The 15454-nt window shown below is 38.5% G+C and overlaps 2 protein-coding genes across 2 annotated transcripts; both read right to left on the reverse strand.

The window, feature by feature from the left end:
- Window positions 1-296: 296 nt before the first annotated feature.
- On the reverse strand, window positions 297-2679 carry LOC145466278 (uncharacterized). Its single transcript, XM_081449991.1, has 2 exons — window positions 2368-2679; window positions 297-2060 (listed from the first exon to the last, which is right to left on the reverse strand). The coding sequence occupies exons 1-2, from the start codon at window positions 2646-2648 to the stop codon at window positions 1526-1528; spliced, it is 816 nt and encodes a 271-aa protein (XP_081306117.1). The 5' UTR covers window positions 2649-2679; the 3' UTR covers window positions 297-1525.
- A 2573-nt stretch (window positions 2680-5252) lies between these two features.
- Window positions 5253-14513, reverse strand: LOC145465254 (V-type proton ATPase subunit d 1-like). The gene is made up of 8 exons (XM_081449033.1): window positions 14262-14513; window positions 11822-11993; window positions 10627-10805; window positions 10109-10188; window positions 9477-9554; window positions 7224-7400; window positions 6541-6618; window positions 5253-6170 (listed from the first exon to the last, which is right to left on the reverse strand). Exons 1-8 carry the CDS (start codon window positions 14407-14409, stop codon window positions 6009-6011), a joined length of 1074 nt encoding a protein of 357 aa, XP_081305159.1. The 5' UTR covers window positions 14410-14513; the 3' UTR covers window positions 5253-6008.
- Between the last annotated feature and the right edge of the window lie 941 nt (window positions 14514-15454).

The raw sequence follows: 15454 nt of genomic DNA on the forward strand, positions 1-15454 counted from the left end.
GTCTTAAAATTTCGTTGACGAGTAGCCCTCCGTTTCACCGACCACGTGACCAAAAGAAACGGAGGTTCTGGGGACGAGAATGGGATGACCCTCAAGGTTTTGAGCGCGTTCGATATGCCCTGACTTGCCCCTCCTCGACGAGCCAAAATATAGTGTCTGGAGGGGAAAACGAAGGCTTGCCCCTCCGTCCCTCGAAGTGAATGACCCACCAGCTAATGTCACCCCAGTTCCCGAGCCGACTTTTTCACATCTCGTATGAACAGTTCGCTGTTTTTTTCTTGTTTTTTTTGTTTTTTTTTTTACAAAGAAATGGCTGAAATGCGAAATGGTTCCCCGCTCGGGTTGCCCGGTATGGTGGGTTACCCTACGACTAGGAATAACATGTCTGCATTTAAAGGCCCTGCCCTCTATTCAGTCTCTCTAAGTACTTGTAAAGCATGCATGCATGTCAAACATGCATTAACAGATAATGCTGCACGCTAAATTTAACTTACTGAAGGCGCTTATTACACTTGACTACCTCAACTGAAAGCGGCAAAAGAAATTGATTGTCGAAGCGTCGTGCCACATTATCTCAGAGAAAAAACTTTTCATTGTGAACATGGGTGGGGCATTTTCACTCCTTTCTAAGCCCTGCCGTTGGAATTCGTATACTAAACGTCGCCACACCTTTGGGCATTGACTTGAACTTCCTGAAAACAAATGCCTGAGAAATATCCAGAGGGATGATTGGTCTTAAAATTGACAGAGCTATTGTGCGTCTATCAAAAAAAACTTAAGGTGTCATCCTCACAAAGTCCAACCACGTACTTCCTTTGTTCGGCACGTATGCTCCCTTTATGGAGTTCTTTTATGATAGTCTTTGAGAGTGTACTGACAGATATTTCAGTACATAATAGCATAGAAAACAAAATATATTTATATGCTTCGAATTTTAATAAAACAACGATGTTATAGCTTTGATCGTGGCTGGTTTTGTTGAAGGTGAAGATTGTGACAGCCGGCGCCATGTTGCCAAGTTGTGCAAGTTATCGTCTCGGTCCCCTTTAGTTGACGAGAAAGTCTTTAATAAATGGCACTACAACTAGACTTGAAGACTGCATTCTAAAAATTCAACTCAACCACGATTAAACGTGCCTTTTTAACGCAAATTCCATCATGAATTTGGTAGAGAAGATCCAACGGCGTCTTTTCGAATTGCCCACCTGAATAAGTGGGGTTTTATCAGTTTGGCTGTGCAACTTTAGACTATTAAGAAATGTAACTCATTTAAAACTAATGTTCACATTGATTTACGGAAGTAGGCGAAGAATTGTTCTGCACCAAAGGAATATTAAAGTACAACGAGTTTACTAAATTTACAAACGACTTGAGTTCTCCAGGAAGAGCTTTTTCACATAATAAATCTTTAAATACTTGAAAACATCAAAAAAGATCTGAAACCTAACCACTAAGACAACATGAGCCCGAAGAGAGAAGGATATCATAAAAGCTTTAACACTTTCTAAACTACTTCAATAAACTTTTAACGTTTTGGTATCCCCTGTTCTGGACTTCCAAACGATGCCAACAGCGAAGCAGCCCCCGCGGACGAAGTATGACCAAATCTACAAGAGTTGCTCTCCGTCCTCGGAGAATAGCCACAGTACTTCACAAAAGCGCTGTTATCGGACACCGTGAAACCAGGGCTGGTTGGCGGCTCGATCGGGCAGGAAGACACGGGTTGTTCAGGCCGCCAGTTGTTGTAAGAAGGTAAGCCCGAGAACACATCTCTAGTGTTCCACTGAAACTGGAAAGGAGTTGGCATGTAAGCGCCACAATTGAAAGACTGCTGCCTAGGAACGCTGAACTGTGAATGCAAAATGTTGGACACGCTCTGGATCAAGCCTCCGTTTCGTCCACTGCGATTCATAACGGCTAATTCTTTTTCGTCCTCGAGGCTTCTGTGTTCGTTGGTGAGCGCCGGTGATTCGGTTTTCACAGCGGCGAGCGAAAAATTCACTGCAAATTCATCAAAACAACACGTTAATTGAACTATACTGCAGTACAAGGAAAACCATTAAATGTAATACAGAAAACAATGGAGTGCAGTTAAGAAACGTTTCCCCAATGCATTAAAACAATTACGAAGTTTAACAAGAACAGTATGTTTACGCAAACTTCAAATAAACAAGTGAGAACTATACAACTTGAAACAAGTTTACCAAAACTGCGTAAACATTGTTAAGCTTTTGTAAACCAAAATATCCCTTTAAAATGAAAGCCGCGCTAAGTCTGCAACGTTTTAACAGTTGACCGGAAAAGAAGATCAAATGGAAGAGTAGAATAAGATTCACGTTCAGAGAAGAACAACAATCATTAGCTTACATTTCACTTTTCTTACCTCGCCCTGGTTCGACGGGTGTAATGCAGTTAGAACGACCTCGCTCAATATCTCTCATCTGTTTTCTCCGAAGACGAACTTGCTTTCTCATTACAACTCTTCTTTGCCTTCCCTTAACGCATGGCTGGCAGTCACAGCTCGAGAAAGGACATTGATGTTTGTGTCCCTTGGAGTTAGTTCGTACTCCGTGATTTCTACAAAGAGTACAACAAGGCTTTCGTTCCTTTCTGATGTTCATTAATTTTTCAATAGAAGACTCCTCCATGATATTGAATCTTTGTTCAAGTCCGAAGGTAGACGCTGGTGTGACTTTTTTTCGCTCAAGGTGACGCCCTGTGATCTAGAAATCTTGACGACACAAGCGACATAAATCTTGCAGCGGCGCCAGGGTTCGCCAGGGGCGGCGCTTATAAAATTACTTACTGGCATATGTCAGTCTGTCAGTCTGAAGTCAAAATGTCGAATATGATTGGCCCAAACAGCTTGTTCCCGTGTGCAGCACGTGCTATATGTACGAGTGCACTTTTCTGTTTTTTTGCACAGCGACACGGTTTAATTTTTTAAGCCTCTTTTTAACCAGCACAACCTCATAGCCTGTTTTTTAAAATGTATATAACTTAGATCCCGTCCACTTTACTATACGCCGGGTAAATTTGAAAACGCAGCTTTATTCCTACGATTAGAGCCACTGTCCACACTAATACGTCAAGAAAACGGAGCTTTTTGAAAACGCTCTTCAAACGGATATAACGCGCGCTCTGATTGACTATTTATAGGGCATTATCCTCCCATAATGCCCATGGGTCGATGACGGGCCTGCAAAAACAAAGCAAAAACCATATACGGCAAGGTCTCGGTTTGAGATTATCCCGTAAATACCTCACTCTAGGTCAATTGGTGGTTTTCAGTGTCACGCCATAAAAAATAGATCTAAATAAAAATCAAAACCGTTCAACAGATAAAGTCCAGAATCCGAGATAAAAAAGAAGGCAAATATTCCAAGACTCTCGCCAAGATTCAGGTCACAACAATTTTTCTTATCCAAGATATGCGAAAAAACTTTTTACCTAAATTTATAAAGATTTGTATTGAGACGCCATGCTGGTGCCCATCAGGATGGGCACCAACATGGCGGCCGGAAACCAACAGAAACATCTGTCACTGAGTTTTGCAACAAAAGGGTGAATTTATCCCTCGAGGAACTCAAAAAAATTAAAACAAGAATTGTTCAGATAGCCAAATTCCCCGCAATAAGTCACTTTTTTAACCAACATGAGAGCTCTCTTCGCCGTCATGTAAATGCCGCGTCACGCAAAAGCTTAGAAATTCGCAAAACCAAGAACCCATTCGGAGCAAAAATTCTAGGAATATTAGTTTTCAGCTGCTCTGAAAAGTAAAATCTCAGGAAGATCAATAGTTTTGTAGTTTGAATTTTAGTGACGTCATGTGAAAAGTGGCAATAAGTAGTTACTAATGCGGATTTGACGAGGCACAGTCAACTCTTGTTATAGCGGATACCCTCAGGACTGTCCAGGGCGTTTTTTGGCCTTTTTCCCCCCTGGGACTATCACTTGATGTCCGTTATAGAAAGTCCGCAATAGCAGGGTGTGATGAAAATGACCCAATTTTTAGTTTTAAAGTGTCACATACAACAAAAACTGCTGTACTCTTTCAAGATTTCCAATTTCTTTTAATTTGTAGTACACGTTTACTTGGATACGTACATAATCATATAATGTACAGGTGAAAACAGTGCAAACTAGTAAACAGTCCAAGACTGCAGGCCCCAGTTGTTCGAAAGGTGGATAACACTATCCACCGGATAAATCACTATCCAGCGGATAAGTGTTAACAAAACAAACCACGCTATGAAAATTAGTTCGGGAACAAAGGAAAAGTTCACATATTTCTTTCTAGTTTCGACCGGGGATGTAGCTTCTGTCACTATGTCTCTGTCAATTCAAAGCCCTCTCACCCCACCCCCCGGGCATTTAAACAGGTTGTAGGTCCCCACCATGGGGCATTTGCGCGCAAAGGGATACCGGGGGTGGGCCAAGAATTATAAACCGGTACTTTTTAAAAACTAAAGCCTTCTTTATCAAACATCAAAAGGATTAACCCTACGTAAAGAACATAGATTACCCCAACACCACCCCAAAAATTCGTGTTGGTCTTCCATGAGCGAGAGAATCGAGGCGAGAAGCGAGTAAGCGCAAAAGTCCGTTAGTGATTTATTCTCCCAAAATAAAGCTCAAGAAAAAGCCTTTAGACCGAAAAAGTTGGGGTTAAGGGGGAATTTCAATGCTCAGTTGGTCTAGTGCTCACCACACAGTCAAAGGAAAAGACAATTCATTCAGTCACTTGTGATTTATTTTGTCCTGAATTTGTAATATCATCATCGACCTAAACATGCTCACTATAAGTTTGCTAGACGTTTTCGCAGACATAATCTGGCTCGCTACGCCAAGAAGTCTACAAGCTTCCCTGAAAAATAAAGATTTCGGTCTACAACTGCTTAGAATCGTAAATGTTTTCTTTAATTAAGAAATAATTTCTTTCACATCGCGTGTATAGTTTTCCAAGCTGTCTAATAGAGTTCTTCATTCGCATTTTTTCGCCATTCGCATTTTTTCGCCATTCGCATTTCACTAGCCTTTTCCTGCCATGGAATAATATCAGGAGAGAACAGCGCGGGCTCCGATCCACACTACAGTAAAATGGGAACTTTATTCAACACTCACCGACAAAATCCGAGATAAGCCTGGGAACGAGGTTAGATCTACACTGTAATATTCATTGACGCATGAGTTCAAGACTTTTCCGTTCTACTGTACAGAAATAATTGAAAGTGAAATGCGAATGGCTCTTTGATCTAATGACACGCTTTAGCTTACTAGTTACTGTTTACTCACCCAAGTTGAATTTATCTTATGAGAACAGAACTTATACGAAAATCAAAGCTTACAAACCTCTTCCTCTGCACGCTCAATTCCGCTCCTGCTTGAGAGCGTCCGAGATTCGACCCGGATAATTCCAGTGATGATGTAACTCCAAAGAGACCCGTATGTTGCCGGTGATTGGCTATTGTTCGGTTTTGAATTTTCGCACGCAAGTTACAGCCAATCAAAGACACTGCACGGACCTTGCAAAAGTACGTCATCAGAATGGAATTTTTCGAAGTCGAATCTGAGATTGCGCAAAGAGAGACGTCTGTTTCACAAGACACGGTCTGTGACAGCAAAATCATTTAAACAATTCTTCGCGCTGAAATGGCTATAATTATTATAAGTCTCACTTAATTCATAGTATATTTCGTAGTTGTTGAAGTAAGAATCTCAAAAAGTCAGTTGTAAATAAAATGCGGTGTTAGTGTCATAGCATTTGAAAGGCTTATTCATGAGTAAAAACATCAACAGTGATAATCCATTATGAAGAAATGTAAACTACCCATGGCATTGCTTTCTTCAATTTTCCCTATCGAGTTGTAAATACAACTGCAAAGGGTATAGACTAATACATGTACAAACCAAACTTTCACAAGCAAATGGTTTCAATTCACTTCAATGTAATGTAATTACAATTTCTTTGATCAAAGTCATAAAGACAAAGTGGATGTCTCGTGAATTCAGAAAATGGGAATGTAGTTGTCAATTTTCGACTTGTTCCTCTGTGCAATGCATTCAGCAATCCATACAATATTCCGGCATTCCTGTTCCTTAAGCTTGACGTAAGCGTAAAACACTCCAAGATGGAACTGCTGTTGAAACGCGAGCGTGTTCATCTTAACCTGGAACAAAAAACAACAGCCTCAGTAAGATACATAATGCCTTTGTTCCCAATACTGATCAGAAAAAAAAATGATAATATTATAATACTATCAGAGTCGAGAGAAACGGTATCCCTGGCCCCATAAGTTGAAATTCTTTCAGGTGAGATTTCCTCATCAGACAATGCATTCTCCCAAACTACTGTATACTCATATAAATTATGCCGGCATTTCAATTTGATTGAGTCTTGAACATGCTTCCTTAATGCTTGGTTTCAGTACAAAAATAATAATTCAGAAAAAGTGTTCCTTCTAATATTGGTCACATTTACATATGTACTTCCTTATAGACTTGACTAGAGGTTAATAATGACTACATAAATATATGTACCTCATGTTCGAAGAACTTATCCTCAAGAGTCTTTTCACCGGGGTTTGTGCCAGCTCCTTCAAAGAGAGACTTATAATCCTATGAGAAGACCAAATATCTAGAATTCGTTTTATTGTATAAGTGTTGACAAATAAATACACACGATATTCTGACACATCAGAAAGTCCAATAAACCTTTAAACAACACTGTAAATAATTTTTAGCACAAACATCCTTGGCAACATGAACGCCTAAACTTTGAAATGTGAGATTGTCATGATCCAGTTACATTATATTTCACGGGCTTAATCTTGATTCTCCAAAAATTCACTTCTATCCCATTTGTTTCCTTATTAAAGATGAACACCTTGTTCTCTCAAAATTAGCCCCTCTTAGTCTAATAACTTTGCACGTTATGTCAATAGAAAGCCAAGCCACATGGAAATGTTTGCAGAAAACTAATTTAGGTTCTTTTTGGTAAAGGGCATTTGATTTACTAAACGCAGTTAGAAGATGACTGATTCATGTCAGTACAGCAGAAAAATTTCTGGGGCACCATGTACATTGTAGGTCAGAAAGTTTGCACACTAAGAAGCTTGAAAAAGTATTTCTCTCTAAACTGTGCTTGTCAAGTTGAACATCTGTGGATGGAAACAGTACTCAATGCTTCAAATAAACACAGAAATAATAGCAAAAGAACCTACGGAGTAGTAATCAGCCACAGCTCTGACTTGTTCATAATCATCTGCCTTGGCCAGTCTAGACAATCCCTCTGGGTATAGCTTGCCACACTTGGGATACAGCTTATTGCGATCATCTTTGCCAAGCTCGGTGCCAAAGGAGTTGATGGTGATGATGAAAGCTCTACGATCAGCCTCAAACTAAGTAATGTGGAATAAATCAAAATTATCATGAAAGTACTTCCGGAAAAGAAATGTCTTGATAGGTACATTCCTTACAGAAAAATTGATCATAGTCTGCTCACAGCCACTTCTTTTGTTTTGTTGGCCTTTTTTGGTTATGTAAACCTGCGAGTGAAAGGGACACACAAGAGGAAGCACAGAATCCCAGCCCCTTGCATTCTCGTTCCTTCAGTAATACACAGTTTCCAACCGTATGAACATGCTCTCGACGATAACATAATACTAACTGTAACTCAAAATTCAAGGTTTTGTTCTGAATCTACTTTTTAACCACTATCTTCTGTTCTAGATTTTATATTATACAGAAAATCAGTCTGCGAAGGACTTAGTTTTGCTTTTGAGGTTCCTTGCAAAATTGAGTCTCCTAATTTATGATGAATATCCAAATCTGGATATTATTTTTTTCAAAACAATCCAAGGGATCTCTGTTGACTCAGAATTTAAGGTGGCTCCATGGGGTAATCATTTATGGCGTTGCGCGCGCAAGTGTTACGTTTTGGATGCTGTTTTTGCGTTCGCTTTCACACCCAGTCCTTTCAAACATGTAATAACGAATGATTAAATAGTGTTTTGCCATCGTCTCTGTTAAAAGTTTGAACTTTAGTCTTGAATTATAAATGCCCAAACAAATGTGTTTTTTACCGTTTGTGTGGCTTTATTTGTGATTTTCTTGAATTTTCTTCGGTGAAATCTTCCAAAATTTTTACAACACATCGCTTCCAACGGGATACGAATTTTAAACACAAAAAAAGTTGGGCTTTTAAAGGCAGTTTTTTCGATTTTTTCAAATTTATGTCCTTTACCAGTGCAAAAAATCCGGTCTTATAGATTTCCCTGAAAAACGAGCTCTGACTAAAGTAAAATATTTTCTACCAATCTGCCAAATTTTATGGAATTTCACCGAAGGAAACGCGAGAAAATTCACTGTCAGTTTTGCTTTTTGTGCTCATGTCGACGTAATAAAATATCCAAAAACACTGACGTTTTCCTTCGAGCGCGCGCAGATTACTTGAGCTTTCGTCCTAAGCGCGCGTGCGATCGTAAAACTATAGGGAGCCACCTTAAGGTCATTCCCCAGTATTGCATCACGCATCCTTACTGCGCATAATTTATGGCGTCATTGGCACGCGTTCGTCCACGCGCACATTGAAAACATGGCGGATTTGCCTTGATATTGAGTTCTGTCAGTTGAAAAATGGCTATAGCTCAATAACGAGCATGGACACCCCAAATATTTTACCAGTCATTTTAATCAACTAATCATCAGCTTTGCATGAGAAAAGACTGATCTGATTTCTATGTTGAAAATTGAATAAATAAGGAAAATAGCAGCTGCACTGTAGTCTTTTCTATTTTGCAATTTGATAGCTGTGGGAAGCAATTTGGTTTCAATATTTTAACAAGGATTCAGCTGTCTGTCAAAATCAAACTTAAAAGGTTTATTTCTGTCCCACACAAGTATTGACTTTAGTTTGAGGAGTGTTTTCATGAGTCTGGGCTCACAAAGAGTTTATAATAACTTGGAATGCGTTCTTGTAAAAAGCATTAAATAACGCTAAAATGGGACATATTCAATGCCTCACTGCTCCTTAATGAACACGGGCACCCCCCTTTTTTTAATTTATAATTTAAGTTCTCATATGATAAATATTCAGTGGACAAAGTTTGAACAAAAATCTATGTGCAGTTTTATTTCAGGGGAATTACCTTAAGACAACTTGCCTGTCTGGCCACCACAACTGAATTTATTTTTTTTTAACCCTGTTAGTCACAAGCAGGAATTCTCTGCAGGTTTGTTACTGGTACATTACATATACATGTATTATCTTTGAGATATTATTGCAAAATAGGCCTAGTCTCTCCACCTTTCTCATAACAAGTTGTGGGAATGAAGGGGGTGATGATCTTAGAAGAGACACTATGACTAAAAATCAGATTCTCTCAAGCAGAATTAATGAAAATGTATGTAAACATCCTGAGAATTGAGATGCAGATCACGGAATTAACAAATACACAATACTACAGCAGACTCACTTGCAGAATTGGACACATCACATCAGCAGTGGTTCCACCTAAATCTTCACAAAACTTGTAGAAGCCCTCAAGGTATGCCTGATGGGGCAAGTGTGAGTCAGAGGAGACATTCTTTAAAATTGATCCTTGGCATAGTTAACCCCCTCCTTAGGTTTTCAAGTTCACTTGAAAACAAATTATAAGTCTCAAATTACATGTATGATGTAATAGTCAAAACAAATAAAATTTATCACTTCAGTACAGAACAGTTTTGATCTTCAAAGACTAAAAGGATGGTTTTTTGGGGGCTCAGAGCATGTGTAAGCTATAATGTTAACCAATTGGAATTACAATAAAGCGATAATTTATAACCAATTATTGGATGAGGTTTTCTGGGATATCTAGAATAATCCAGGGCAAGGTAAGTGTTATCAGCCAAATCAGAAGGCTAAAGCTGATTAGACTTATATGTACCAAGACCTTGATTACTTTGGACATCACAAAAAAACTGAATTCACTAACTATTGATTTGTTATGCACTGTTGCAAAGAATGTAGAACATAACGTACATTAAGCTGTGATTAAATCTAAGCACTGTAAAAGGAGGTTTCATTTGATGTTTTCTTTGGTGTTCATTGAACACGCTGACTGACCTTGTATAATGTGTTTCTGATTATTTCAATATTCATCTCATCCAAGTCCTGCTCTGATATGCATTCCACAAAAAATGGAGCTGCAAACAATACAGTATTCTTGGATTTAATACTACCGTTAATTCTCTATCAAAACATTATTCTTCTAGCTACAGCTGTATGACATTCAAGCAATCATATTATGTATCTTGTTAGGGAGGAGTGGTGACCTCATGGTTAGTGCGCTCGACTCCCGATCAAGGGGTCCTGGTCGGTGTCATTGCATTGTGTTCTTGGGCAAGACCCTTTACTCTCACAGTGCCTCTCTCCACCCAGGTGTATAAATGGGTGCTGGTAAATTTAATGCCGGGGGAAACTGTGCTATGAACTAGCATCCCATCTAGGGGGGGAGTAGAAATACTCCTAGTCGCTTCTACTACAGAAACCAGGATAAGCTCTGGCCTGATGGGCCACTTGGCTTGTAAGCAGACTTAACCATGACAAACAAGCAATCATGTTCAAGTTCTGTCTGTTCTCACCTAAAGGAGTGTCAATCATCACGGCATTGTACAGCTCCGCTGGAGTGGATGCAATATTAATGGAAGCCATCTCCTCAAAACTTCCAAGAGGATGACACTTTGGGACTAGTTCTGTGATAGGTCGCTGGTGCAATGTTCCAGTTATTAACAAGATGATATTGTCAATCATGTAACTATACCTAAAGAAAACCACAGTGTCATTAATTAAAAAGGAAATGAAAAACATTTTCTCCAGTATGACAACTTGTTACTGTTAATGTAAGCATTTTCATAATACACGTACTGTTATCTGGAACACTCTACTCTCTCCTTTGATATACAACTCAATCTGCTGTCTACTTTGATCATTTCAGTGCCATGGTTTTATTTGGTGGAAAACCTCCATTGTTGGAACAATGACACCATTTAATTGTTGGAAATACTGTCAAAGTGAAAATTTGTTGATATCTGTACATGTAAACTGAAAAAGCATTTCAATAAATGGGAAGATTGGATACAAATATCAGCCATTCTGCAATGGTTTGATCAGACAACAATATGTACCTCTTTTATTGTGTAACAAACCAGCTATGACATGTACAGTACAAGTCTCAATATAATTTTTTACAATAACTGCAGAAATTCTCATGTGCTCATTGGTTAATTTTCATTGTCAATATGCGGACAGACACATGAATTTATAATGTATGTGATGCGTCAATGACCAAAAGCGGACAATTTGACAACTTGTTATTGTAAAAAACAAATTGACGTCAGTTTTTCATGCGTCTGTCCTGTTATTGACAATGAATTTCATCATAACATTGTCAAAGTGATCCGCAGATCCACAGCTACTTTGACAATGTTATGACAAAATTCATGACCAATAACAGGACAGATGCATGAAAAACTGACATCAAGTGGTCTTACCAAAAAGAGCTTCATATTCCTATTGAGCACTGGTTGAGTTTTGAGTGATAACATTGCCAATGACCTGCGTTTTGGGGTGGGACATTCGAGCCCAAAACTGACAGCCCTGACATAACTTAAAAGACATAACTTTTGCTTTCTAACCAAATATGCCCCAAATACTGTTGAAGAATCACCCGGCAAAATTTCTAAATCAGTAGCATTTATGCTAAATTATGCACAAGTAAATACACGCCTTTCTGTCTGAATTCTACACATGTACAACAGTACTGTACAATGAACTTACGTGATAAAATCCATAAATGTTGCCATGGGCTCCAAGGCCTGATTACGTAAATGTCTAAATTCAGTGACCAACTTCTCTCTCAGTCTGTCATCAATAACTGACACATTCAAAGGACCAGCCTCATTTTGGAGAAAGTTTCCATAATCTGTACTCTGTAGATGAAGTTTTAAATCTGCAACAATGTTACCATTAAGTGAGAGGTCTTTGTTGGACTAATGCAACCATCTTTACTGAACAACAATGCTTGATGCTAAGTGATATATTGAACATGCCTCACAAAACTGGTACTGCAGGGCTTGACTCTAACAGTAGCCAACTAGTCACAGACTAGTAGAAAGTTAGTTTTGGCCAGAAGGTTTTTGATTTCCACTAGCCACTTTGGCTAGTTAAAAAATGAAACTGGCTGAACTAGTTTCTGTCTTCTTCAAGGAAGACAAACACAAAATTTACACTTTTCTCAGAAACAAGGTCAGAATTTCATAGTGGACATATCATGGTACCGGGCATGTGGTGTTCAGCACGTATGCAAATTTAAGTTTGTCTACTTTTCCCTTGGTGGTATGTAAACGGGCAACTGAACATGTTAATTTTGTTAAAAGAAATATCTGACAAACAAGACAGAATATTCTGAAAGCACACATCAATGCTCTTTTTTGTTATGAAATCTTTTTCATGCACAAAATAGTGCGGAACTGTAAAGGGATAACATTTCATTTAGTGTAACAATACATAGGTGATCTGTCGTTGTATGCATACTTACAAACCTACCACTACAGAAATAATTAGATGAGAAAGATTTATTTCCTTCAACATTTAAACCAGCCATTTTAGAAGTCGAATTTCGCCAACGACAGTTGACAGTATTGCTCAGATAGTTGTTTTGCTTTTGAAACATTTCTATGGTGCCTGTCTGTGAAGAAGTCTCGACAGTTTTAACAGTGACATCTTGGGGGTCTCGATATTTTTCCAAGGAAGTCTCAGAGAAAAACAGAGTCCTATAAGTCTTTTCGGGAATAGGAACTTTTTTGAAACTAGTTAAAGTACAGTATAATTACCAACATTATGTATTAAAGAGAGTCACTTGCATTTTGCTTTCAAGTCTTGCTAGTAATTCTGTTGTTATTAGACCTACCTGAAATTTTTGCAACATGTTAATTTTGCGAATTTCGCGATTTAAAAAAAATCGCGAAATTAAAGTGATGCAAATAAGTAAGTGTCTGGAACATAACACATTATGTTACGGTTGACATGTAGTAACGCCATTGCGTTTTTGTTACTTTTGACACCATTGTACCTTTGATAAAGTTAGTTCACTAAATTCAAAGACATGTCTAAGTAACATTATCAAGGAAATAAATTTTGTGTTACTCAAAAACGCGAAGTTAAAGTGATTCAAATACAAAATTTTAGCAAAATCACCAAATTTAAGTGTCACGAAATATGTGCACCCCCAGATCGCGAAATAAACGTGTCGTGAAAATTCATGTGATAAGGTAGCCAACCACAATGCTTGGCTAGTAAAAAAAAGAGCTTTTGGCTAGCAACATCTAAGTTATCACTAGCCACTAGGCTAGTAAGTTGAAACGTTAGTGTCGTGCCCTGTACTGCACGGAATTTATAACCTTGGATGCTTGACGATTCCTCTGTTTCCTTTAATTTTCAAAGATAAACAAAAATAAGTGTCCACTGGGAGGAAGTTTTTTGACAATTGAACATCTCTTAAAATAATTCCATCACAAGAAGTAAAGTATTAAAAAAGCCAACTAATTGTCCTTGGATTTTTTCACTCTTTATCAAGCAGCCTCCCTTAAAATTTTCTTCTGTTGCCAGACATACTCACATTTTGCTACAGTTTTTTTGGTGTGAAACCCCATGAAGTCTTCAATGAAAATAACACCTGTACTGGTTGATATTGAGTCTGGTTAAATATTATGCTCTTCCAGGTTAAAATGTAGAGAAAGTGTAGTTTGAGGGCAATGAAAGGCAACTTCTGAGCATCTTTTCGCGAAAATGGGTTTATGGGGTAAAGGGAGACAAAAATTATCATTGATAGTCTAATTAAGTTAAAATGTAGAGCTAAAACCCAGGGATTGTCTCAACAAGCTCCTCCGAATTACAGTTACTGCGGTAATGTGAGTAACCTGAAATTTAGTTTACTCGTGATTCCGATGTCAAAGATCGATCTTCGTAAATTAAATTTAAGCTTAATAAGCTTAAAATTACAGCAAGCTAATGTATATTTTATGAAAATACAGATGATCCGTTAAAGCCTTTGAAAATGCCAACGAAGTTATCGTGATGGATGTTCTAGCTTAGTTCTACTGTGCAATTTGATTTGATTCTATTTCGATGCCTGACAGGTAAAGAGAACCTAAATTATTACGACAACAAAGTGACCTTTCGATTCCTGTCGCAAGTTCTGTACGTACTGACGGCTTACCTTCCAGCGTTTCGCACTGCGACAAATTTAGGTAGTCACTTTGACTCAAGACACCTGACCTAAATCCTCTGACTAAACCTTCAAGATAACCATTATCAACATTGAAGAACAACTCGTGAAATGACAGCATTTGAGTTGTCTCAGCCATTTTGTCTTGTCCAATATGGCGGTCACAATAATTCGATCCAGTCCCTCTCAAAGTCACAAGCTCGTCATGTGACCATGTGAAACACAGAACACCCGAGTGATCCCTTCCCGACCCTAAATGATACTTGGCACAGAAATTATGACACCCGGTAGATAATAGGAGCTAACAGGGTGAAAAAATTGTATTACAGTTACTCTAGATCGTCTAAAAACATAAAACTTTTTCTATATAACCCACAACCGTATTCCATCTGATCTTTCATTAAGGTGATACCCCAGTAAAAGAACCCGCCATAGATTTCCTATGAAGCTTGGTATGCCGTTACAGGACAAGGAGATATTAAAAACGTAGTAAAAAGAGGGGGTCACCGTGCTTGTTTTCACGCCACAATGCTGACAAATACAGTTATTTAGGTGACTTTTGGTAATCTCCGTGCGCAATAAATAAGCTCGATTATTTTTCAATGCACCGTGTTATATCACACAGAGTTTGACTTTCTTTGATTGTTTATTCATCTGCTACGTCCCAGAAAAAATGTCTTCAAATACCCTGCATTTTTTATCCTTGAAAGAAAACATAATTTGGACATGCGCTGTTGGGCCCGTTATGTCTTCCTCTGTAGTATTTATTTCATTTGCCAAAAAAGTAGCCATAGATTTCTGCTAATTTTTTCTCAGTTATTGAAGATTTTGTTCTCGTTGAAATTATGAAATAAAAAGTGGGGATCACCGTGCTCGTTTAAGAGAAAAGGAGCATTTATTTCGCTATCGAGCTTAGTTTGAGGGAAATCTCTTACGTTTTGTACGATGCCTACTTTTGTTAGTGCGCACACGTTCTGCGCATCACGCAAGGCATGGTTTAAGCGCCACGCGCGCGCTGGGTTGACATGACGCGATCAACTACGCTACCAAGTACACGACTAAATTGAAAGCAAAATTTTCCTACTGTGACCAAATCAAGTTGAATGAACCTGTACATAAACCAGGAACACCAGAACAGCAGCATATCGCTAACCAACGTCTTCCAGCTGAAAAACTAGCTGTTA

Source organism: Orbicella franksi, chromosome 13 (assembly GCF_964199315.1).
Source record: "Orbicella franksi chromosome 13, jaOrbFran1.1, whole genome shotgun sequence".
In the NCBI taxonomy this organism is placed as follows: Eukaryota; Metazoa; Cnidaria; class Anthozoa; order Scleractinia; family Merulinidae; genus Orbicella; species Orbicella franksi.

What these genes read in the sequence shown, in the direction of transcription:
- LOC145466278 (XM_081449991.1), bottom strand. Translation starts at nt 2,648, where the DNA reads ATGGAGGAGTCTTCTATTGAAAAATTAATGAACATCAGAAAGGAACGA. An exon ending in CGAGGTAAGAAAAGTGAAAT is followed by an intron (nt 2,061 to 2,367) that starts GTAAGCTAATGA and finishes GTATTACATTTA; the next exon opens with ATGGTTTTCCTTGTACTGCA.
- LOC145465254 (XM_081449033.1), bottom strand. Translation starts at nt 14,409, where the DNA reads ATGGCTGAGACAACTCAAATGCTGTCATTTCACGAGTTGTTCTTCAAT. An exon ending in GCAGTGCGAAACGCTGGAAG is followed by an intron (nt 11,994 to 14,261) that starts GTAAGCCGTCAG and finishes ACATTGTTGCAG; the next exon opens with ATTTAAAACTTCATCTACAG. An exon ending in CTGTGGCTGATTACTACTCC is followed by an intron (nt 6,619 to 7,223) that starts GTAGGTTCTTTT and finishes GTCTTCTCATAG; the next exon opens with GATTATAAGTCTCTCTTTGA.